This window comes from Podarcis gaigeae (assembly GCF_964106915.1).
Source record: "Podarcis gaigeae genome assembly, chromosome: 17".
Taxonomy (NCBI): Eukaryota; Metazoa; Chordata; class Lepidosauria; order Squamata; family Lacertidae; genus Podarcis; species Podarcis gaigeae.
The window spans coordinates 21868479-21895347 of NC_139694.1; the positions used below are offsets into that span (position 1 = coordinate 21868479).

A 26869-nucleotide genomic window follows, 5' to 3' on the forward strand; every position below is an offset into this window, starting at 1 on the left:
CTACTTCAGTGCATTATCACTATGAAATGGGGGAAGGGGCATATTTGAAAGATCTCATGGTTATGATCTTAAAGAATAGTCAGATTCACAAGGGAATAGACAATCCTTCAGGTATCACATTTCCAAGTCATATAGAGTGATTTACAGGTCAACTGAATTATGTCCCAATACAGACTTAAAGGAAGAAGTGGCTTGAAAAACTGACATTTTCTGTTGTTTTCCCTGTTCCTTACACTCTGCCATACGTGAAGCAGCATTCATTGGTTGCTTCAGATGTCTTTTGAAGACTTACATTTTCCCAGAACCATAAGACTGGATCCTGTTTTGCATGTTGAAGTTCTCTGAATTTTTCTTTTATTGGCTTTTATGTGTTTTTATACTACTGATTTCTTGGTTTTAGGTTCTATTGTTGTTGTTTCTTAATGATATACTGCTTTTTAGACTGCATACTGTTTTAGAGATTTCTGAAATATTACGTAATTTATAAATTATTTTAAATAAATAAATGCAATTGTTTCTAAATACGCTTTACCTTGCCCCAATCTCGCTGGCTGTCTGTGTAGGCAGATGGCATCTTTGCCTTCTTTTTACTCTGCTTGAGCTTTTCCCCAGCTTTTACAACTTCATTAGAATCATTTTTACAGGAAGGACAGTACCTAAAAACAATGAAATGGTTTAAAATTAACACCACTGCCTGAAGAATAAACCAAAGGTATTTGTTTTTTGTATTATAACCAGCATATTAAAATGATGAGTGGACTAAAAAAATCCCACATCTTCATCATTGCCCCTTGTTTCGTTGCTACTCCTTTGTTCTAATGCTGCTGCCTTTTTGAGTATTTGAAGTATGGATATAGGCTGCAATTATTCAAAAATCAGTACAGAAATAACCACAATTGTATATTCCCCAACATTTTGTCATTCCAAGGCCAAGTCACTCTCACAAGAGGTCCCTGAGCTCACCGCTCTAAAGCACAGCACAAAGTTAGCAACAAACCTACACTCTTATAAAACTGAAATTCTATTCTTCATACAATCCCACATACTGAATATTTAAAAATGAAATAGTGTTGCATTATTTACCAGTCTTCATCTTCTGGTATCTTGCTTAAAGGTGGGTTCAGACAGTATATATGGTAGGCCATATTGCACTCATCACAAAGAAGTTGCATGTGGGCATCCTGTTTCCCTCCACACAAATAACAAGAGCAAAATCGGCATTCTTTCTCAGGGTCCGCTCTGCAATGCTTGCATTCTGGACCACTCTTTCCTGCAATGAAAAATGGCATAAAACGAGCTTTTCTTCCAGTGAGGGGCCTTAAAGTATATTCCACAGAAAGCTGATTAAAACAACAAGCTATACTTATGATCAAGTGAGTGGTGACTATAGATAGCAGTTGGGGACTGAGTTATGAACAAGTTAAACAAGAGCAACACTGCAGGAAGTGTTGAACTTCTTATGGTAGATGCATCCTCAGACAGGTAAAAGTAGGGAAGCCATTACCCAAGAAGCCTCTAGGTCTGGACAGATAGGTGGTCAGGTTTGATTGCCCTGAAGAAAACCAATCTGATAAGGGTTTGAGCTCTGCCACAAGACATATAAGCATGATTGTCTACAAAGAGGAGAGTACAGAGGAACTTGAGGCACCAAATTAGTAAGAAGTAAGATTTCACCACGTTAACAGTGTCCCAAAGTGTTGTGGAGGCAAAAAATAAATGCAACTTGGGTTGGCTATTTGTGATTGTCTACTCACCATATCCCCCGTATGACATCTATGTACGGGAAGACAGAAATCCTCCACTGACAAAACTGTGCAATAATGACAGCCATACATTCTATGAATTCTCTGGAGACTGTGGCTAACTCAAATGGGGCAACTCTGAAGCAGAATAGGAAATGGTGATGCTTGGGCTTGGTAGTTAGGTGAAAGTAAACTTAAGTTACTCCTGTGCATTCTTTTCAATGGCTCTGTTCCAAATAGAACCAACAGTGAATGCAAGCCTTGGTCTTTAATTGTTTTAAGGGACTCTAGAATATATATTTTATTACTTTTGCTTTTACTGAGTCATACTATAAAGAACCTTGCACTTAATCAGATGAATCAAAATTTCAGCTCAAGAACTACTTGCAAAACAGCAATTTTTATTTGCTACTTGTATCCCTTTTAACTATGGATGTAATGTAGATTTGGCATAGAGAGGCTCCAGTAAAGGGGAACTGGCTAACAGTTGAGTCATTAGTAAAGGAAGTTGGCTGATTAGTCAGGGTTGAATTATACTCCTGAACTGAATAAAAGCTATTTCCTCTCAATTTGATTTCAAGGTTAGCTAGGTGTGGGCATTCATCCAATAATTGAGACAGGTGTTTTTGTCTAATAAACAACAACGTTAACCACAACATAAATCTATTTCCATGAACTGACACAGTCTGCATATCTACCCACATAATGATTCTGGAAACAAAGTGTTATTACTTCCACAATTTGAAAAAGCTCTTTGACAACTTTTATAAGTGACAATTTTGAAAATACTGTATAAAGAACAGAAAATTGTATAAATAATAGAATATGCCTACTTTTGAACTCTCCATCTGCAAATGTCAGTGGATACGCTCCTGGCTTTTCAATCTTGTATATTTCCTCTATAAAAAGGAGTTTGCAATCATTTATGACATCTTCTGGACCGCTGAAAATTAAAGCATAAAAGTTTTGAGCTCAGTTTCTCCAATTCCAATTATAGCATTGGCCAATTGAAAACAGATAACTGCTACTTCAAACCACCCATGTCAGTTGAAATTTTATAAATACACGCTGAGTTTTTACTATCATTTATCATGACCTTCTATTTAGCACTATTTTCATTTGAATCACCATTTATTAAATGCTATTTATTAGAGCTTTGGTTTTATGGAGACAACACCAGGAAAAAAAGAAAATCTCTCACTGAAGACTGTTGGAAGAACTTGAGAAGACTAAGCACTTCTTTATTATACTGAGGGTTATGTTCCGGGGATAGCGCCGAAAGCTGAAATTGCATGTAGTCAAAACACATTGGGTTCAATGGCAGGTGAAACTGCCAAAGTCTTTTCCCCTGGATGCCCACCCCCTTTTTTATTTTTAATTGCCAAGCTGAACGCACACAAGTTAAATGTGCCTACGTTGTGGGCTTGTTATGTTCAAAAAGATGCTCAGCTTGTCTATTAATGCACAAATGGAAAGAGAGTGCTTAAAGACTACTGCTTTTCAGTGTCGTCAGTTTTTGTGCTTGTTTTCACTCCTCCTTCTGGTAATAGGGCAGACTCCTTGATTTTCAGTTTACTGGCATTTGTTTAAGTTTCCTCTGCCACCATTGTGAGGATGGAAAATCTGCCAAAATGTTTCATACCACAGGCTTATTGAGCACTGCTGCAATAAGCAAAATGGGAGGGGAAGAAAAACCAAAGAAGCGATGATTTGCCTTGGCTCTGGAAACAGTCTTGTTACAGGGGAAAAGAACTGTTCAATCGTCAAGGAGAAAAGGAGGAGGGGCATCTACGCTGGCAGCCATCCACACTGAACAGAACACTGCCGTGTTTCAAAATCCAGCAAATTCTTGTGCAATGGGGCAGTTTCTCTTTCTTGGCTGTAATTTTGTCTTGCTCATTTCAGAAGCCAAGCCTGCTTTACGCTTCGAGAAGGCAGACATACTAAACAAAAAGAAAATGGCTTACATTTGAGAGGGGAACGGACAAGAGTGAAAAAGTCCTTCTGCGCACTTTCTTTGTATCCTTGTAGAGCAAGGCTGGCAATTTGAAAGCGCAACCCAGCAGACATTTTATTTGTGGTTAACTATGCTTGAAGCACAGAAAACAGACTTGAGACTGTCTAATACAACCACCCTTTATTTCTTACATCTTTGTATTTCCTCCTCATTTCATCATTTTTGAAAAAATAAAAATCTGAAATAAACTTTATTCTACACACAGATGTGCTCAAAATTAAACTACCAAATCAAGGAACAGGTGGTAAGTACCATCAAACCTATCAAATAAAGATGACAACAAGTATTCTAAACAGAAGTCAGAAATAATAAAAATACTGAATATAAGACAGTCAAGAGAATTATGAGTTTTTAATCCTCTGACGGGAGATCCATATTTAGACCAATTCTCACTACAAGAAACTAATTAATTTGGCAGTTGCCATAGTTACTGTGAAAGAGCCTTCTCAAGGTCAGCAAGAAAACATCAGAGGCCAGAAGGTTGAAGATTTAAGGGCAGAAAGTTGAAATACAGGGAATGTAAGATCAGTCCCTCTTGAAAGAATATTTCTGTCAGTATTATGACAGATATGAAATTAATTTCAGTTGTATTTGACTTTACAGTAAAAGGAAACACATTGTTAAGTAAAACAGACTATCTTCACACCAAAATTATGTAGGTGGGTGCTGGTATTTGGCAAATATGATTGAATAATAGGAACAGTCTAACATTCTAGTTATTTTATCCCTATTGTTCCTGATTTTTTCCTTATTTACTAAATATTCATTATCACAGTTCTTTGATTTAACACAGAATTAACTAGAAATGGACCAAAAGCACTTAAGAGCTAATTCTAACTTCTGGGGGTACTCAAGCGTACGCAGCACTGGCACCTTTTCTTTCTAGAAAAAAAAGCAGTGGTTAAAAGTGTGACACTTACTGCAACAACTTCATGGTCAGTACAACACCTTTTTTCTAGAAAAAAAGCACTTTTCAGAACTAAAGTGTATTCTGTTGAGTTCTCTGAAATTATTTGATCATTGAGAGGCAGGTTACACAAAGTCCCAACTAACCCATTTTTATACACAGGGTAGAAGATGCAAGCAAGAAGATATACAACAAGCAACATTATTAAGTAAATCTGAAAAAATAAAATGCTGGGACTGGAATGGCACCTTCCAGATCACTTTATTAGAAGTATGTTATTTTGAAATACAGTTAGGCAAATATAACTGCAACCTGCAAATAAAATATTGTATTTAATCATAATAATTGCAAGTATGTGCAAATTTTAATTTTCAAAAGATCACTGCTGAAATATGAGAAACATACAAATTTGCAGTATGTCTAAGATGAATCTCCGTTATAAAGGTTCCTCAAAGACAAAATTAACCAATAAAATCTTACCCCAGCAAAATTTTGGCATAAACTTCTTTGTTGGTCCTTGAAATCTCTCTCAGAGAGGTTATTTCTGCATCAAACCAGAATCCCCTCTCTTCCGGACTCTCTACATTGTAGTTAACCATCACCAAATCACCCACACATAATTCATTCCACTTCAAAATAGTTCTTGCTCGTGGTCGTAGATTACGGACGGACATTTCTACGATGCCACTCTCTGGATACCTTAAAGAAATAAACAAACCAAACATTAGGAGAGAAGCAGCCACATCACAGATTAAAGGAAATACACCAGCTACAGTTTAAGTTGGATCTAATTGTGCCATTTCATTTGCTGAAAGGTTTTGGACCCAGCAGATACCTCTGCCAATGGAAGAGGAGATTCCCACTTCAAGCTTCTGTCATCTTCAGTACTGTTCTGGAGGTACCCCAACCCACCAGAGGAAATGGAGGGGTGGGTGCAGGCCTGGCATGGGTCCCAATTTGGCCTACCAGGCATTTACCCCAAACCATACCCATTCACCCCATACCTAACACCTCAGGAGAGGTGTGGATGGAGACATGACTGCTAATACACAATTGGGAGCCTTCAAGTACATTCCCAGTTATGCACTGACAAGGCAAGAATGCTCTTGCCACCAATCAGCTAGGACTGGCTGCACTACCAAGGGGACTCCCCTTGGGAAATGCCTTGAGTTGCCTTGGGGAAATCCATGGCCAGCCAACCAACGCAGAAAGCAGAGCTTGAAGTAAGGGTTTATCAGCTGATAGGAACTCACTTCAAGCGCCCTAGAATTGGCTGCACTACTGAATTCCCCATGGGGAACTCTGAAGCCAGTCAATCCTCGAAGGGACTTGCCAAGAGTCCTGCTTAGCGCTTTGAAGCACTAACAATCAACTGATTGGTGGCACTTTGAAGCACTGTGCAGGGCTCTTTGCAAGCCCCATGCACTGACCATTTTCAGGACTTCAAAGCACCCCATCACCTGATGTCATTGTGATGCCCACTTGACAAATGTGGTGTGTGAAAGTTATAGAAGATAAAGATCTGGCCCACCAAGCAGACTCAGTTCCACACCCCTAGTATAAAAGATGTGTCTCCAAAAAAACTATGTATCAAGTGGTTAACGTAGAAGTTATTTAAAACGTAAACTAGCCTCATTTCCTTAGTATTGCAGTTAGACAGGAAGACAAGATCCAGCAATTGGAAGTGCAAAATTATATGAGGAGCACCAAGCTCTTATGGCAATTTAAGAAACTGTAGCAGTAGTAATGTAAGACCAAAAGCCAGGATCAAACCCAAAAAATCACCTTCACCCACCAGCCCAGCAGTGAGAGTCAGCAAGGGCTTCTTGCAAAGCCTCAGTGGGGGGAGGGGAGACCTTGCCCCTTACTCTCACTTGAGGGGAAGCCCTTGCAGAGCCTCACCACTCCTATCCTACTGCGGGGCTGGCAGTGCATTTTGCCTCAGGCGCCAAAACATCCTGGGCTGCCCCATGACACTGGCAATGAAGTTCACCATAAAAATCACAAACGTAAAATAGAAAGAAAAAAAGAGTTCATTAGTTCTGCAAAGAAGAATTTCACTTTTTCCTGTTCTACTAGCATGGTGAAAGGTATGCAACACATCATTTACACAATCATATCTTAAAAGTACAGTAAGCCCGCAACTTATGTGCATTTAACTTATGCACATTCATCTTTATGCGCCTGGCCAAAAAATAATAAAATAATTAAAAGGGGGCATAATTTATTTATTTTTTGGGGGGGGGGAGACATGCAATCCCACCTGCCATTGAACCCAATGCGTTTCGACATGATTTTGGCTTTAGGCGTGATCCCAAGTATGTAACTCCCCATGCTGCAGGTTTACTATACAAATTATTATTTGTAAAGAATCCACAAAAATGCTTGTTTTAAAAACTCAAACAAGTGCTACACAGTTGATCAGCATCTACAGCCACACAATAAATGAAACTAATTTACAGAGGGGGGAAATTGTGTAAACTTGGTTTAGCATATACCACAAATTTCAGGGTGGGGTAGCGGGAGGATGGTACAAATGTAAACATTTTCAATAGTCTGAAGCCTTATTTGAAGTTAAAGAACAAGCAATATGTTTGTGTGCACCTTCCTAACCACTCCACCTCCACAAACTTAGGTGAATGAGTAATAGCTTGGGTTTTGGTAAACCATTATTTTTGCCATTATAGTCAATTCCACAAACTATGTTTGAACTATAGAATCATGGAATTGTAGAGTTGGAAGTAACCCCAAGGATCATCGAGTCCAAACGCCTGCAATACATGAATCATTTGTCCCTCCAAACCAGGACTGGAAAACATCAAAACACAAGTCTGTGATCTTGTCTTGTAGGGCACACACAAACCATTGTTTTTGGTATGCCTGTAACATACCCAAGCCAGGAATTTATTCATGAAGCCAAAAGTGCAAGGAAAAGGAGCACACAAGCACAGAACTCATTTTCAATCCATGGTTTGAAGAATGAAAAAAGGTACATTTTAACCAAGCCAGTAAGTTATGAAACTTCCAGGAATTGAGACTGTAGTAATTGGAGAGAATAGTATATTCATTGGAGTCTTCAGTATGAGAAATGAAGATTCAAAAATGGGAAAGCTTGAGTGATTGTACTATAGAAGACATGGCTGGTGTGAGAGCTAGGGATTCATGAGGGTGTGTACTGCAGTGTTTCCCAACCTTGTGCCTCCAGATGTTTTTGGCCTACAACTCCCATCATCCCTAGCTAGCAAGACCAGTGGTCAGGGATGATGGGAGTTGTAGGCCAAAAACATCTGGAGGCACAAGGTTGGGAAACACTGTACTAGGGCACAAGTAGCTAGGATTTGTTGGCCCAAAGTTGATGAGTGTGGTATGAAGTTGGAAGGTTAATAGAAGCTGGGTGAAAGATGTGATAGGTGGTATATATGAGAACCGAAGTGATCTGAAGAGGAAAGAACCACCAGGGAGAGAGGCAAGAGTAGGAACCAGTTATCAGGTCTGTGAAGTGCCACCACTACTGTTTTTATGCCTGTTTTGTAGACATGATCCTCTTGCTTTACTTTAACAGAGGACATCTGACCATGAGAGTGAATCTAAGCTTTCTCTGACCATCAAACACTGATTTGTGAGCAAGGCTACAAATCAGAAGGCAGACTTGTGGTGCAACTATTCTGCTTGTCTACTCAGCAGTAAGCCCTATTATTAGCAATGAGTCTTACTCTCAAGTAAGGCTTAGGCTGAAATCCTATACATACCCCAATTCCATTGAACTCAACAGGGCATACTATTGAGCAGACATGCATATGACTGGGCTGCAAAATTCTTGTGGTGGTTAAAAAAAGGCAGCTTATAATGGAGGAATTGTCATTCTATGTTTAAAGTGTATTATTATTAAAAGAAATTATGCAAGAGGGGATACATTTACCATTCAACCTAATTCAAGAACAAATATGGGGTTTTGTACAATTTGAAAATTTTAGTCAGGGGAAAGAGATACACAGAGATTTGCACAGCAAAAAAAATAAGAGAGCTAAGGAAACAGCGACTGTGGCCAGGAGCAAAAAAACATGGTGCCCCCCAGATGTTGTTGGACTCCCAGCCCCACTCAGCTGCAGTCAGCATGGCCAATGGTCAGGGACAACAGAAGCTGTGGTCCAGTAACATCTGGCAGGGGTCACATTTGTGACCCCTCCTATAGCTATGGGGAAGGACACGGAGTTCTGCAGATTACAGACCTCTAGACACCCTAGCTTCAGCCATATTCTCTCTGGTTTCTAAGAAGAATAATCTACTATATCACTCCTCTATTGTTCCAATTCTCTACAGCTCTGAAGATAGGAAATTCATTTCTTTGTCTGTTAGGAAGAAATTCAGAAAATAAAAAGCCACCTGCACACCTTCAATACAAACAGTATTACACATTCAGTTTCTAATATTTCCAGAACATCTGCCTATAAACAATGGGTGATATCCAACTAAGTCACCCTCAGAGTGGACCCACTGAAGTCAAAATCCTTTATTTCAATAGGTTTACTAATCCACCACTAAATGGAGCATTTTAACTATAGCAGAGCAATGCAGCATTCACAGCTATATGATTTAAACTGTAGCAGTATAATACAGCATTGCAGTACACGAAATAGAGCAAAATCAGACAAAGAAACAAAAGGAGATTCTCATTTCATTTTCACCAAAGATGAAGCAATTTTGTTAAAAACAGAGAGCCAAAAATGAAGCAAGCCCATTATTTTCTAATCAGTATATTGCCCTTATATAGTTTAAGCGTTACAATCTTAGCATAATCTTAAACTAACAATGTGCTTTTCAGTTACATATATATTGTAGACCTATACATATACCAGCTTTGCAATGTTAACTTAAGTAATAGCTGCGATTCACATTCTATAGAAAATAATAGGGTCTTTCTCATTTATTTTGATAGACTGTGAGTGCATCTGATGCATTTGAAATAATAACTCATGTCTTTAATAACTTTAGTTTCTACAAGAATCAAGATTTTACTATAAAAGTATCTCTAATAAAATATTAATATTGGGAGGGGGGATCCAGCAAGTCTTTAAAAAATAAAATGCTCAATAGATGATTGACTCTGTGAAAGCTTAACCCTACCAAACCTGCTTCTAATTTTAAATATTAATGCTAGCATAGCAGAACTCTCACGTGATCTTCCATCTCTATGGAAACCTTTCTTAGCAATTGGTTGCCCATGAAGAAAGACTCCCAGTTTTCCTTGACCACAGGCTGTATTTATACATTACTAGAATGTGGCTCAGATAAAAGTATTAACCCTATGTGAACATACAACAAATCTATCCTAAATTTAAGGTCTATTATAAAATCATTTAATCCTTTCCTGACCCCCCTTCTAATTTACACCTAAAACAAGTCCATTTAATTGATTCATGGAATCCACAACTGACTCATATCTGTTCACAGTTCACTTTATTTCCCTTCCCTCAAGCTAGACTGATCATTTTGGACCAAAATATTGAACAAGGACAGTCTTATCAAGCAAGCACAATCTGACAAGAGAAGTTTGTGCTTTGAAACAGGCTTGCATGTTCAAGCTTCCTATCTGGAAGTGCTCATACATAGGCAATAGTGTTATTCAAAGGGGGGGGGGAGAGAAATACCACCTCTAACACACAGGTTGTTGTAAGTCCCATTGAAGAGATGGTGGGTGTTGTCAGTTTTAACAATGAAGCTCATGTGTCAGAGAAGAGCACACACAATTCACAGCACACACAAAATACAGATGATTAGCAATGTCAAAGCTGAAAGTGCAAACCATCTGCCTTGTGCACCATTTCATTCAGGAAGCCCACAGCTGTGCATGAGGATCTTTCCCCAGATGGCAATGCCTCCAAATGCAAACTCTTACCAGAACACAACAATTTAAAGATGAATAATATTTCTGCATATCTTAAAATTTGAATAGCATCTAACAGATAATAAAACTTTATATCTATATTCACACACACACACACACAATATAGGTTACTATTACAACCACTGCTTATTAAAAGCAAATAACTAGAAAAAAACCATTCCATGAAATAAAATATGGCCTACCATATATATACTGCCTGAACCCACATTTACGCAAGATACCAGAAGAAGCTCCTTTGATTTCTCTTACCACCTGACCTTCTATATCTTTCAAGCAGGTATAGTGGCTGAAGGAAGTGTGTGTTGTGTTGTATGCCTTGAGCTATGTGCTATAAGAAAGGCAAAAGGACAGAGCTAGCAGAACATCACTGGCAGAGGAAGCCTCCCCCCCCCACACACCACAATGACTCATTTCTGACAGTGAGGGGCTATAGCTCCCTTTGGGATGACATTGCTTGCAGGAAGGCACAAGGGCACCTCCTTAACATCTGCTGAACAGGAGGCTGCTGGGTTTGCTTCATACGGGCTAGTGACTTAATGGGGATTGGCTGGGTTTCTGTTTTGTCTATGCCTGTAAGAATGCTGTATCACATTCCTGGGAAGAGAAAGAGGTCGTTAGGGAGAGTAGGGAGGACTCCAAGAATGCAATGTGACAGCTAGACTACTTACTAAGGACTTAATGGTCTAAACCAGGCACCCCCAACCTGCGGCCCTCCAATATGTTTTGGCCTGCAACTCTCATGATTCCTAGCTAACAGGACCAGTGGTCAGGGATGATGGGAATTGTAGTCCAAAACATTTGGAGGGCCGAAGGTTGGGGGGTCCTGGTCTAAACAGCAAACTTCAGCTCCAGCCCACTTGCATAGACTGCCAGTCCCACCCCCCAGCAGAATTCTAAGTGCTGGTTTTGACCCATAAAACACTGCATGGTTTAGGATTCTGAAACCTCATAACTACCTTCCTTCATGTGAACCTACCCAGATGTTGAACAACATACATGGCCCTTCTCTGTGTTTCCTCCAGATGTTGAAAGGGGAGAACCTGCCTTTACTGTGGTAGCCCTGACTGTGAAAAGCCTCACTGATACTCATCTTTCTAACATCAGGAAAATACAGTTTTATTCTCTTGGGCACTGAATGATTGGGCCTTTGGTGGCTGTATATGTTCATTGTGTGTTCAGGGAGTGAGTGTTTTCTGTGGTTTCAGTGATTTTTAAATTTTTCTTTCAGATGAACACTTTTCACATTGTTTTATTGACTTTATTTTGTATATTATATTACCATTATTTAAAATCACATAAGTGATTTATGATATCTGCCTTACACCACTGAATCTGAAATTTCACTGTAGATTCTTTGAGTAATCACCACATATATTTACAGAAATGCCTCTAAGTAAAACGGCAGCCTTCATGAATGTAAAAAAAGTGATTTGATATGAATGATACCTTTCCCCCATGTTAACAAAGTGACTATGGAATGTAGTTCCTCATTGTTGCACAATTTCCTACTGGAAACCAGTTGCTCACAGAAATCAAGACCATAATCCACCCACACTCACAGTAAGCTACAATGAGGGTGATAAATTAGGATATACCCTTGGATTTGGTGGGAAAGCTGAAATCTAAAACTCAGTATTGAAAAGGAGCCGCTCTGTTTGCAAACTGGAGCTGTGTTGCCGTTCAACAGAAATACAGAAATTTAGATCTATACACGAAATCCAAACTATCTGTGAGGAAGGGAAGAATATATGCAAAGATGGATCATCTGGAATTTCCTGGGACTTTCTTATAAAGAAGTTGACACCACAAAATTCAAGGTTCTGTCAAAGTCTTCTGTTCTTCTCTGGCATGTTAGAGTATAGAAAAGTAGAGCTTAGATGACTCTGAGATACTTGAACCTCATTTGCTCCACTTTCCTCTGTATCAACTTCTTCCTAAAGAGGGAGGATATGGGGAGAGTACAGACAATCTCTGTTGGGGGTTTACTGAAGGCTGAACAAGATGGTGAGGTGAAGAGAAACAGCAGCCAAAGGGTTCGTTTATATAGTCATCCAGTTGTCCTTGTACTAGCTGAAAACTCTGGTTGAGAGCACCAATAATTCTGAAGCAGTGCATCAGTGCAGAATTTCATGGATGCATATTCTTCAGTAGAAGATATAGAAGACAATAGTTTCCAGAGAGCAATGCCATGAATGCTATTAGATGAATAGGTAGACTGGGGTGAGATTTCAAGAAACCAAGCTGTAATTTTGCCCCCCTTGAGTCCTTCTAAGCTGCCATCCTTCTAGATACTAAAACAAACTTCACTAAGGGACAGGTGCTCTGTGCTGGCCATACTCTATGGAAGCAGTGAAGTAGAGTAAGACTTGGCTTACTGGCAAACAGCAATAGTACTCACCACATCCTTTGAATCCCAATCATCATTGTAACATGTAGTGTTTGTTCCTTAGTAAAGTGAAGTACATCAGCCTGAAACACATGAGCCAGATTTTTCTTGTCATCTGGAGTGTGATCAAGATAAAGTATGGGGTTGTCCCATTGAAAGCATTGGTACCTAGCCTTCACAAAGATAAGAAAATTGTAAACTATAATTTTCTATCCAGAAAACCTAGCTTCCCACCATGTTCGTATGCCTCAGCAAGTGAGTCAACAGCCAAGTGGTTAAAACAAAAGAAGCAGCCCCTTCAATAAAACTGCTTTCCAAGTACTATGAAATGAGCAAGAGCTTGTTTCAGGAATTTTTAGCTATTAAAAGTATAGCTAGTAACATTGACCTAAGGAAGTGCGTATTTCAATCCCATATATTGGGCCATTCTCTGCACTTATTTCATATGAAAGTGATCTTCATACAAAGAGGTAGGATTGGGATCCCCTACAACATGCTCCACTGAGGGCTCTAAGGTTCAGTCTGACAATGTTGAGTATGAGCTATCAAGATGCTAATATGACCAAGAGTTGTGGCTCATGAAAGTGAGCATGTCTGTGCCCAGAAAGATCATGGAAATATGGCCAAAAAGAGGTTGCCAAGGATCCTTCAACAAAGATAAGGATAGCTGTAACTATCAGCATTGCATCACAAGAACCAAAACAGCATCTTAGTCTCGTCTCTCTGTCATTCTTATGTAAGAAATATGGCTCTGCTTAGCAATTACAGTCACTGCTGAAGAAATACAACCTGTGCCGTTAATGATGATTGTGCAACCCGTACAGCACATAGGCGACAATTATTCACACAATTAATATTCTTGTCCAAAAACAATTTTTCGCCATTTATCGGATTTGTGAGAATAAGACAGCTACTTACAAAGTGCCATGAAAACTTAGAAGCTATCTAAAATAAAGTGAACTTGCAGTGTCAGATTTTACTAAGTTCTTACAACTTCTTGAATCAATTTTTGTTTTTCCTTGTTTTTTAGGTAAGTTCAAGAAGACGGTAGGTAAGCAATTACAGCTGAGCTGTGTTTATTCTGGCTTTTGACACTGCTAATGGAAAGCTGCGTATTGTCCAACCCAATCCACCCTGTCTAATAGATTCTTCTAGTAACAGCACACATGCAATCACATACAAAACTTAAACCAACACTGAAGCCAGTTAAGAAGCACTTAGCACAGGAATGCTAGAAACCAAGGCTCGATCCCTAATCGTTAGGTGAAGACAATGAATCAGCATGGTGCTACTTCCTTTTCTTAGAGCCACGGGGATAAGAGGCTGGCAAACCTAAGAGTGTTTTCAGTACCTGTTTCCGAACAACTTGGAAGACACTTATGAGGAACACTTCAAAACTGAACACTTCAAAACAGTGCAAAACACAGTGCAATGGAGGAGTCTGATCCGTGTCCACGGTTCCGAGCATGGAAACAGGGACCAATCTTGGTCCACAGATCCATAGGGTTATCAGCAAAAGTAGGTGCCAGCACTACCCCCCATACCCAAAGCCCTAATGAAGTACAAGCAAGACAAGCATTCCCTCAGTGCTCCTCAAAGAGGCAAATCAAGCAATATGCCAAACCAGTACAAGGACTTTCACTCTACAAGTGTGGCATTTTAAATAAGACATATGTTATGTTATGTTATGTTATGTTATGTTATGTTATGTTATGTTATGGGCTCAGTGAAAACTGAAGCAAAAGAGCCCCAAGCAACAAAAATAAGATACTCACCTACACTATGCTTGCATCTGCACATCAAGCCAAATCACAGTTTACGGCACTATGCATGAGCAGGAATGAGCTGCAGTCTGAGATTGATTAGCTCCCCTCTTTCCACACAGCCAAGATTTCAATTCTACTTTTGATTAAGAACAACTTATTACATCATCCAGATGCATAACCAAACATAATCTTAACAATGATGGGTTAAAACAAGCCATCAGGGAGACAGGAACTTGTTCCTGCATGAGCAGATCTTACTAAACTAAGGTTTGACATGATATGCAAAAGCAGCCCATTCAGTCTATGCAAAATGTACCATCTGAAGATGAACTTCACAGGCAAGACCTGAAAAAATAGTTTCTTAACCAGCTTAAGAAAGTGGCACCTGAATAGACCCTTTGTCCACACAAAGGGTTTATTCCGATGCTACTTCCTTAATCGATTAAGAAATATGAATTAGACTCAAGTTACACACATGCATCTTGGCCTACTCCCTTACAAAACTGCAAGTACTGTACTAAAGCCAATGTTCATTATCAAATGAAGAGCCCAGTATTTCATTTCCAATTATGAACGTACAAATAGCTGATATTGTTACTTACCCTATAACATCTGTATTAGGTTAACTGCAGAAAGGTAACACTGGCCATATAAGATTAAAAACAACAGAACTGAGATCTCAACACAGGCAGGAGGTCCCCTACCTACTGCTAATACTAGAATACAGTGGTACCTCAGGTTAAGTACTTAATTCGTTCCGGAGGTCCGTACTTAACCTGAAACTGTTCTTAACCTGAAGCACCACTTTAGCTAATGGGGCCTCCTGCTGCCGCCGGAGCCCAATTTCTGTTCTTATCCTGAAGCAAAGTTCTTAACTTGAAGCACTATTTCTTGGTTAGCGGAGTGTGTAACCTGAAGCGTATGTAACCTGAAGCGTATGTAACCCGAGGTACCACTGTGTTATTATATGCTAGTATTTTTACAATACTAGCAACCGTAACACATTGTAATTTTATGTTGTGAACCACCCTGAGATCTATGGATAAAGGGCAGTATTCAAACTTTAATAACAATAACAACAACAATAATATATTAAGTATTTCTTTCTCCCTCTTGACAACACAAAACATGCCTTCAAGCAAAATATGTAAAAGAAACAAATTAATCATCTCACAACAATATCCTTTTATCTACAGGAGTCAGATCCTGCTCAGGCTGAAGATGTGCATTGGATTTTGACAGAAACATGACCAAGGCCACACAGTTACTGAGTCATTTTGAATCAGGATAACCAGGGATCAAGGAGTGGAAGCAAAATATCCCCACCCCTCTCTCCCTGTCACTTTCTCTCTCTCTCTCTCTCTCTCTCACACACACACACACACACACACACACAGAGTACCCATTAAAACACATACTTCCAGTTGGCCAAAGGTTTCTGTGTGTATATTTAGTGACAGTTGTGGCTAAGGGATTTGGTGTTTGTCCTACTCTGGAAGATGGGTTGAGACCCCATTACTATGCTCTTCACATCAATAAGCAGTTAACAGTGAGCTCATCTGTCTCTCCAAAATACTTCCTACAGGAAAAGCTAACAGGGTTTAAGTAAATAATGTACTGACAAAACTGTATTCCTATATATTTCTTCACTTATTAATAGTAAACCCATTCAGTTTTGTTTAGTAATTCCAGATAATTTTTTAAGAGTTATGCTCTGATTGTATATACAAAGTACTATAAAACACTGTTGCAAGGCTAATTTATGGATTCACATCCTGCGAAAGTCTGGGTTTCTCAAAGGAACTACAGCTAGTATTTCAGCCAAGCTCCCAAAATAAATCATGTTGCTCCCAGGAAATGCATTATATCAAACAGAAATGTTTTATGGTTTGTAAAATCCTGTTTCTTTTGAACTTGCAATGTGAACTTGTTTTCTTAAGTATTTCAATTTCTTGTGAAAATTCTTAGCTTATACCAACCATATAAAAGCACATGGTGTCCTCATAATAATATCAGCAGCACTTACTCATCATACTTGATATGATAAACAGTATCTTCATCAGTGTCCATATAATCTGAGTAAGATGTAGAAGGTGCATTGTCCAAATTATTTGCATTTTCTCTAGAGTGATCTTGGTTTAAGTTTCCATTAGTCCTTTTGTAATTACTGCCACTCTTTCCTTGTGCTTTTCCATTTTTATGTCCTTTTGTTGCTTGAGTTACGTTTTGTATATGAGCTTCAAACCAGGATCCAATAGTAACATCTCGGGCATCCACAAGTTCATTTATCTAAAAATAAATTTGACATTTAGTGAATATTATGCCGAAAAAGTACAGAATTAATAATGCTGTGGATCCCCAACTACAATGCAACTGCATTAGTTAAATTCACTATACCTTCACATTCTTAAAACTAAACAGAATATTCTACATTTTGTCAGAATATCATTTCAACACAAATAAACTACAGATGTGAACAGAGCAGCTCTTGTTTTAAATTACTATTCTCTCCATCACCTAACTATTCACAATCACTAAGGTTACAGAAGCTTTCTAACCTTTGGTTATTCCTGCTTTTTGCCTGATTTTCCTGTATTTTACTGCTTTCTTCATTTTTTCTAGACATTTCTCTCTCCACAATAATAATGAAATCCTTTAACTCTGAAAACTGTTCTTTGCTCATCCATTTACAAACCATCCTCCAAAGAAATAATTCAGCTTTGCCAATGAAAGGGTGGTTTTGTGCTTATTATTTTTGCATATACTCTCTCTAACAGTACACAACTTAACCTTTCCAAATTATGTCTTATGACACAATAAATGCAGTTACTCATTTGTTGTGCAGAATCCAAATGTATTGTTCCTAGGAAGCACTTCTGAGGAGGGAAAATCACATCACAGAACTCAATGTGTTGGCTCTTGGAAATGTGTTTTTTCTCCAAACCAGCAATTTTACTACAACACTTTGGGCATTGGGTTAGCAATGGTTGCAAGAAAAGGCCACAGAAATTATCAACCAGTAACTCTGTGGTCACTGCTGATGCATAAAACAACTCCCTCCATGCCTATGCTATTTTGTGATTTATTTGTTTTTTAAATGCTTAATGTAATGCACCTACAATTCTTTAGGGCTGCGTTTCCCACTAACATGCTTTTTAAAGCTACCACCATCCCTCCTGCCCTTAACAACAAAACCCAGCACTTTATGGACTATTTCACTTATTCCTTTTTTCACTAAAAACAAAAGCCCGACATACTTTCCTTGATGGCCAAGAACTTCTCCTCTCTCCAATGAAAAAGAACACGTCACCTACATTCTTTAAGATACCTTTTGATCTGCTAAAACACCTATACTTTTCCTAATTATGTCAATGCCCACAACCCACTGCACATTTGCATGTATTTATAGCCAACTGCTTATTTACATATTTATATCCAATTATAATTATATAAAATTCAGCAAACAGAACTGAATATAGAATAGTGCCCAGCGTCACCTTAGTGCAACCAATAGGAAGTCAAAAAGCACTCTCCCAGTGCTACTCTCTGGACTTTGTCCCGTAGGTAGAGCTGTAACTGCTGTAGAACTGTAAGCACAGGAATACAGTGCCCCCAATTCCCAATTGGTTCAGGAGGACACCATGGAGGAGTGCAGATGGTGGCTTGCCTCTGCCTTGCATAAGGGAACCTGCCAAAATCAGGAGTAGCCAACACGGCTTCCTTTCAGATGTTTTGGAATAGAACTACCTAGCCAGTATGCTCAATGGTCAGGGATGATGGGAGCTCAAGCAGTGCTTACCCCTTGACTAAAGTATATTTAGCTTTGGCAAATAAAATCTGCTGCAACTACAGACTGGCCAATTACAATACACCTTGTAGCACACAGTAGCATTAATTTTTTCATATTAACTGGAATGTTACATTTAGCTGTGCACATCAAACAGACTATAACTACAGTTTAAACGGCCAACCCATATCTATTTATATGATCCTTCACTACACTGAAAGCCACCAACTCTGATGACAGTTTTGCTTCACTATTCTAAAGAGGGAAATAGGAAACAGTCATTTTGAAAATTGAGTAGTCTAAACCTTGAGTTCCTATCTTGATGCTCATAGGTACCATGGCACCCTCAGACAACCATCTTGGTGCCCAGCAAGACTCCCTTCTTTTGGAAGCGAGGGACAACAGCAACACTTTTTATTGTTTGGTTGGGGCATACCTGCTTTTCCGGGGCAGAGGGTTGCTTGATTGCTTTTTTGTCTGATTTGTTTTGGGTGTCTGCACATCACTAGTTTTTCTTCTGTGAAATGGGTTCTTTTGGTGCCCACAAAGCTTTATTAGTTTTCCAAATGAGCCTATGGGCCCATAAAGTACCCATGATTTAAGCTTAGTCTCACTTCAACAAAAGCCCTACAGAAAAAACCAGTGAGGAACAAAGTTGATGAAAGGAGAGGATTGGAGGAAAACTTGAGGGAGGCAGTACTGATAGAAAGGAGGAAGCTGACAGACAGACTGAACTATTGATCCAAGAAGACAGAGAAGGCATCAAGACCATGAAAGGTCTTAATGACTCAAACCCAGCAGAATAATACTTAACTACACATAGCTAAACTATGTTTTCATTAGCAGTCTTGTGGCTTCATGTTAAAGCCACACTACCACCAAGAACAGAATCTCCATGTCTGTATGCTCCTGTACCATGTTCCTTCTGAGTATGGTTACAGCTGTGCCAGTGTCCAGTTTCCTTAACCCCACTGTGGCAGGGACAGAAAAACAGGTAGGTGAGTGAGTTGGAATCTTAAGGGGTGGATCTAGCCCACAAGCCAGAAACTAGATCACGGAACCTCAAATTAAAGGAGAAAACAGGGCAATTTGGGCATAGCTCTTGGTATATTTATGGCCTTAGGTGAGCCATTACGTTCAACGTGTGAGCCCTGGTAACAGGCGCCCAGGAACTGAACGATTAACAAAGCCTGAATTCCAGCTGCAGCAGTATGTAGTTCAGTATCAGCAAATTTCTATGGTAACTGAATATTAAATGAGGCATGTGAAAAGGCTTGTACATTTTCAGCCCAATCAAACCAGTACATAGGCTCACTTGCAGTACAGTCTGTAAAATTGTATAAGAAAACTCAATTTGCATGCTTCTGAAACAGAAGAGAAATGATATAACATTATCAAAAATAAGGTGCAGTCATAATATAAAAAGAATGTTACACTATAAAGCACCTTTGTTGTGTTCCACATTGCTTCCAGGAGAAACAAGAAAACAAAATAAATGCTAAATATGCTAATCCCAGGTCTTTTGGACACTTAAAAACATGTAATGTATACAACAAATGCTGTTCAGCATTAAAAAAGAAAAATATTTAAAATGGTCAGAATCTGAACCCAGACCAGGAACATAGTCACAAATGACTGGCAAAGCTTTTCACCCAAAAATAAGACTCTATGATTCTGTCAGTAAAGTTCACTAAATTATCACAAAAAAATCAATCAAAAATGTTAAAGAGGGGTATTAGCCTGTCAGAATAACACAGAAGTCCATGATATATATGAAGAAACAGAAACTGATATTGGTAACTCAGAAAATAAGTCTGATTAAACTTCATGCAGTATTCATTGAGTCTTGGTTTACTCACCCCTTTTTCACAGCTTGCTTATGAAAATACCATATTTTTTCGTCTATAATATGCCCCCATGTATAAGACGCCCCCTATTTGGGGGGACTCAGATTTAAGAAAATGAGGGAAGATGGCCCAGAGTATAAGACGTGCCCTAATTTTTGACATTATTTTTTAGGAAAAAACCATAATCTTATATATGGAAAAATACAGTAAGTACTTTATATCTACTTGACACTTTGGGAGCACTTAAGGAGACATAGGGTACCATTCAAGAGTCATCCTGCACAGAGTAGCCCCACTGATATTAATACATATGAATAACTTAGATTCATTAATGTCAATGAGTCTGCCCTGAGTGCTGAACACAACTCAGGATAATTTTCAGAATACACAGTAATTTTCTTACTATAATGTTGGTGGTTTCTCCTGTTTTTATTGTTCTCTGCCTGCTCCTCATATACTGGAAAAATGAAAGAGATGCTAAATTCCTTACAGTTCAGTAGCTTACAGCTTCATTTGTAATAAAACATTTAAAAAGTAGATATTCAATTTGGAATTAACTGAATAAACACTATTTTAAGGTATCAAACATGATAATTTAACAACAAACCAAGATATACATAATACGTTTTATGTTTCTAAAAATGAAAGGAGGACTAAAAAAGGTACTGCATGTTTTTCCGTTTTCCCAAAAATTCATTTTGGGTAAAAAAAAACCCTAGATGAATGTATTGCCTAGAATGTTATTTTTGTTTCAGACATTACAGATTCTGGACAAAGTGGACTGTTTCAAGAAGTGGCAGAAAGATATATCCAAATTTGTCTGGCAGGGCAAAAAGCCCAGAATAAAATTTAAGATATTAACTGATGCAAAAGACAGAGGGGGGTTTGCCCTGCCGGACTTAAGACTGTACTATGAATCGGCAGCTTTCTGCTGGTTGAAAGACTGGCTACTTCTTGAGAATACAGACATTTTGGACTTGGAAGGATTTGATAATAGATTCGGTTGGCATGCATATATCTGGTATGACAAGGTAAAAACCCACAAAGAATTTAAAAACCATATTGTTAGGAAAGCATTATATAATGTTTGGATTCGATATAAGATTTGTTGGAAAATAAAACCCCCAGGTGGTTGTCACCAATGGAAGCTAAGGAGGTGAAAAGACCTAATATGGAATCCAAATGGCCAAAATATTGTGAAATCCTAGAGCAAGAGAGTGGAAAAATTAAATTACAGAGTTTTGAGAAAATAAAGTCTAAGGTACGAGATTGGCTTCATTATCATCAAATAATGGAGGTGTTTAAACAAGACAGGAAAATTGGCTTCCAGATGGAGAGATCCAAACTAGAAACAGAGCTGTTAGAACCCAATACTAAGAACCTATCAAGAATGTACAACTTGCTGCTGAAATGGAATACACTAGATGAGACCGTCAAATCAGCTATGATTAAGTGGGCACAAGATATTGGTCATGACATTATGTTTGCGGATTGGGAACAGTTATGAACCACTGGTATAAAATTTACGGCATGTAATGCCTTAAGAGAAAATATTATGAAAATGATCTACAGGTGGTACATGACCCCAACCAAGCTCGCAAAAATCTATCATTTGCCCAATAATAAATGCTGGAAATGTAATGAGACTGAAGCAACCTTTTATCACCTTTGGTGGACCTGCCCGAAGATTAAGGCCTTCTGGGAAATGATCTATAATGAAATTAAGAAAGTACTTAAATGTACTTTTCATAAGAAACCAGAGGCATTTCTCTTGGGCATGGTCGGCCAATTGGTGTTAAAGAAGGATAGGACGTTTTTTATGTATGCCACCACAGCAGCAAGGACCCTTTTAGCAAAGTATTGGAAGACACAAGAACTACCCACACTGGAAGAATGGCAGACAAAGGTGATTGATTATATGGGACTGGCGGAGATGACTGGCAGAATCCGTGACCAAGAAAAAGAGACGGTGGAAGAAGACTGGAAGAAATTTAAAGTTTATCTCAAAAATTGTTGTAAAATTGATGAGTGCTAAAATGTCAAGGGAAAGGAAAATATAGAATTACAGCTGTAATTGATTATGTATGAGAAGAAGCGTAAAAAGAAAATAAGTAATTAATTAATTGGTGTGAAGAGTTGCTGAAGAAATTTAAAACAGGGATGCAGAAAAGGGGAGGTAAGGGGAAGTCCGAGAAGTAAGGTTTAGGAAAAAGAGTTTTTGAAATTATACATGTTTATATGTTCTTGTTTGTTTATGTGTGTGTGTTGTTTTGTTTTTAATTTGTGTTGGAAAATTAATAAAAAATATTTTTTAAAAAACAAAATTCCTAGATACCAGCTTTTTCATGCCATTAAGGGAAGAGGGCTCTTTCAAGTTTTATCCCATCAAATAACTTGAAAATACATTCTAGATTCAATGAATCCATTGAGTTTTAGGCTTTATTATACCTGAAATTTCGTAAAACCATTACAATGCATTTGTGCCTACGACAGAGGAGTTTCATGTAGACTAGTGGCAGGAAAGCTATGGAGCACATCAGGCTCATAAAGCCCTTTGAACTGTCAAAGCAGCCCCTGGAAATTGGAGATAAAGGGTTCAACTCCAAAAGTGGGGAGGAAATCTTATTCCTCCAACAAGGATACTGTTGCTCCTGGAGTCCCAGGGGCAGTGTTATCCCACCGCCAGCTATTTTCGGGGCTACAGTCTCTTTTTCACTCTCACCATTAACTTGTATGGAGTAGAGCAGTGATGGCCAAACTTGGCCCTCCAGCTGTTTTGGGACTACAATCCCCATCATCCCTGACCACTGGTCCTGTTAGCTGGGGATGATGGGAGTTGTAGTCCCAAAACAGCTGGAGGGCCAAGTTTGGCCATCACTCGAGGATGATCCCTTCAAATGGCTTGGGGTGGGTGGGAATTTATCCCCCTGGAAAGAGGGGCAACTAAATTTAGAGAGAAATCCAATATACAAACCTCAAGCTTTACTTAACATTTTTTACTTCACAATAGTCATGAAAGTAAAATTTATATGTACAATTATACAGTCCAAAATTTACAAAAATACAAATACCTTGTATCGTCCAATGCCAGGATCAATAAGAAACGAACGTGCTGATGTAGATGGCTGATTAGATGATCCACTGTTTGTTCCTTGCTTGGCTTTGTTCTTACAGTTCACAACTCCACAGGAACTGGGATTTCCATCTTCATTCGTTGATGGAGAAGCAGGAGCATCAGATTCTGAGCGTATCAAAAGCTGAACTATATCATTCAGTCCAACATTATAATCAAATAAGGTGTGTCCATCTTCAAGCTATCCAAAACAAAATTCAGGGAGGAAAGCAATCAGCAGATGTTAGTTCAAAAGTTTCTATCTTAAAATATAAAGAATTACATCAATATATAACCTGGAGATATAGATTGATATAAAATAAATATAAATAAATAAATACTCCACACTAGCTAAATCAAACTATACTGATAATTGGATCAGGACCAGTTGATACTGAGAAGTTACAGATTGAAACAATACTATTCATTTGGTCTTTAGAACAGTATTATTACTAACTTATGCAAAGCTTAACTACTTTGAACAAAAAGCTATACATATAAATATGTCAAGATCTGCTACCTTCTGTTTCAATATCTGTTTCATGACAAATGAATGTTGTGTAATAAAAAGGATACATTAAGAACAGAAACTCATTATACACCCCTACATCTATGACCAGAAGAATATATTAAAAGTGCTTTCATTGTTTAGTTTTATCATTCACATTTCCTAATATCATTGTAGTTTTTAAATCTAAAAAAGCAATGTTTTTCAAATTTAAACTTGATGGTTTGTATTCAACTCTATATTTTCTTCTTACAGTCCCTCGCTTTAGAGTACAATCCTGCAGATATAGATATATTTAAGTGCAGTTAAGTCTTGTTCATGGTGTAAATACCAGGTCCACTAATTCTGGCCATCACAATTGTTGGTTTGGAGGAATACTGTACACAGATAATTCCTAGAGAACATGTAACAAATTTATATGAAAAATAAAACCAGAAGTGTGACAATGTATCGCTACTAGAAGGGTTTCCCTACACAAAGACATAGGCCAGGATTCAAAGCACTTTCTGTACAAGTATAGTTCCCTCTGCTCACCCAAACTCAGTCTCAAGTTTTTCAACTCCTTTTACAACTGTAGCTCAGAGTCTGTGGACCACCAACACATTTATTTATAAAGGTACGTATATACTGCTTTCTCAAAAAAATAACAGGGTGATTTACAGCAATATAAAAGCATTAGAAACATTAAAAGTAGTACTAAACAATCATTAAAATAATGGGTTACTCAAGAAACTTGTAAACAATAGAATAGTTGTGTTGCCATAAAAAAGTATTCAAGAGATGCCTATTATATGCACTTCCTCTTCTCTACCAAAATACCAGTTGGACTAGACTCTTAAATGTAACAAGAAGTTTTGTTTTGTTTTTTATTTTACTGGAGGAAAGAAGTGACTAAACAAAGCAAAAATATTTTCCATAGGGATCAATTAACATTAAAACAAATCAGGTTAAGAGATCTCTGAAGTTTAGGAATTTCTGCTAATCTGGCTTTTCTAGAAATTTACTAAATTAGGACACTAGGAATAGAGGCTCTGCTACAATTAGGAATCATTTTATTTTAGTTTCTCTTTTAAAGTTCTTTACTGCAATGGAGCACCATGACAGTAAAGAAACAACAATAATTCGCATGTCTCAAAAAATTATGAAGCAACTTGTTTCCTGGGCAATAAAAGAATGTTTTCAATTAGAAAAACCGGGGGGGGGGGGGGGGTTTAAAAATGAAGAGACAATCAAAGGATGCAATGTTACTGCAAAACATTCTAAAATACAGTGGTACCTCGGGTTACATACGCTTCAGGTTACAGACTCCGCTAACCCAGAAATAGTACCTTGGATTAAGAACTTTGCTTCAGGATGAGAACAGAAATTGTGCTCTGGAGGCGCAGCAGCAACAGGAAGCCCCATTAGCTAAAGTGGTGCTTCAGGTTAAGAACAGTTTCAGGTTAAGAACGGACCTCCGCAACAAATTAAGTACTTAACCTGAGGTACCACTGTAGTAAAAATCTAACTGACTATAAAAGTTAGTGATCTAAAATTCAGGCCCATGAGCTTCTTTCAGATGGTCAATTGTGAGGGGGGGAGGAGAGAGAGGGAGAGGGAAGGCGATAAGTGGTTTTCAATATGGTGATATATCACCAGCTAAACATCACAGTATATCAATACATCACAACATCTGCTTGCCTGCTGATGAGTGTGTGATGATTGCCAATATTGTCGTTTATCCATTTTAGACCCCCAAGTAGTAGCAGTTCCCAGACCATTGTCCTGTTTGCCTCCGTATAGTTCCATCCTTATTTCCAACATTGTGGTATATTGCAATGTTTAGCTGGTAGTAACATTGTTTAGGTGGTGATATTGTGAGGCTTAGCTGCTGATAACACTGCAGTGTTTAGTTGGTGAATTAATGTTAAAAAAGCAGATATTGACTAGCCCTTGCACACATTGTAATTTGTGATATATTGCTGTGTGTATGTGTGCGTGCGTGTGCGTGTGCGTGCGTGCGTGCATGAATCTATCTCCTATGCATGTTCTGAATACTATGCATGGGAATCTGAATCCTGGGGAAAAGAAACACTGAATACACTAGAACTTACTTCCAAGTAGACATAGGAATGTAATGCACAAATTACTAGCTTGCCCCAAACTACCCAAGTACCTGTGGGTTCTTAGTCTCTTGTACAGTGTCACCCATCATTGTGAATATGAAACTTTGGATTGCCTACAAACTATCCAAAGTTTCATATTCACAATGATGGGTGAAACTGTACAAGAGACTAAGAACCCACAGGTACATGTGCAGAGGACTATGTTTTTTGAACATATAATACAATCTGGTATAATACAATATCTAGTAATATTGGTGAAACAAAATAAAAACTTATGATCAGTATTAATTATAGGCATTTGTTTCAGGAGTGAGGAGGCATAACATATGTGAAGTGGGGGCGGGGGAGAAGTGGAAATAGTACAATGATTATTAGGGAAATTACTTGCCAAGGATTTCGCAAACATAATATTTAGTTATTGTCAGCAGTCAGAAAAATCCTATTTAGTGGGAAGCCAGCAAAAGACCAAGATGCTTTAAGGGATTCATCTAGATTTCTGTAAATGCACCCTCCTCTTGCCTGGAAGGCTGCACACCCACAGGACAAGATCCATGCTGCATCAAAGAAGCCCAAATAGGTAGATGAGGAGGCAGGGGTGAGGGGTAGGCATCCTGTCCCCAGCAAAGTCTGACCTATATCTTCACTACCACCAGGGAGATAAATAAAAAAGAGGTAGAGTGTAAGTCTGGTGAACTGAGACATAAGTTGCCTCCTATCTGCTGGGCTTGTGCTTCTAGAATGCCACATGTTCTAAGGTAGACAGCACCTGAACCTGAGAATTATCCAG

The 26869-nt window shown here is 38.4% G+C and overlaps 1 protein-coding gene across 2 annotated transcripts in view; it reads right to left on the reverse strand.

Moving 5' to 3' along the window:
- UHRF2 (ubiquitin like with PHD and ring finger domains 2) overlaps positions 1 to 26869 on the reverse strand; it is a 50868-nt gene that overhangs the window by 17918 nt on the left and 6081 nt on the right. The window contains exons 2-8 of one of the 2 annotated variants that reach the window (XM_083718762.1): positions 23429 to 23671; positions 20761 to 20814; positions 16750 to 17012; positions 5147 to 5365; positions 2576 to 2685; positions 1084 to 1270; positions 533 to 656 (exon numbers count right to left, since the gene is read on the reverse strand). In XM_083718762.1, coding sequence (XP_083574888.1) covers positions 533 to 656; positions 1084 to 1270; positions 2576 to 2685; positions 5147 to 5365; positions 16750 to 17012; positions 20761 to 20814; positions 23429 to 23671 — 1200 coding nt within the window. The remainder of the gene's footprint in view (positions 1 to 532; positions 657 to 1083; positions 1271 to 2575; positions 2686 to 5146; positions 5366 to 16749; positions 17013 to 20760; positions 20815 to 23428; positions 23672 to 26869) is intronic. The other variant, XM_083718763.1, reaches the window with a different exon arrangement.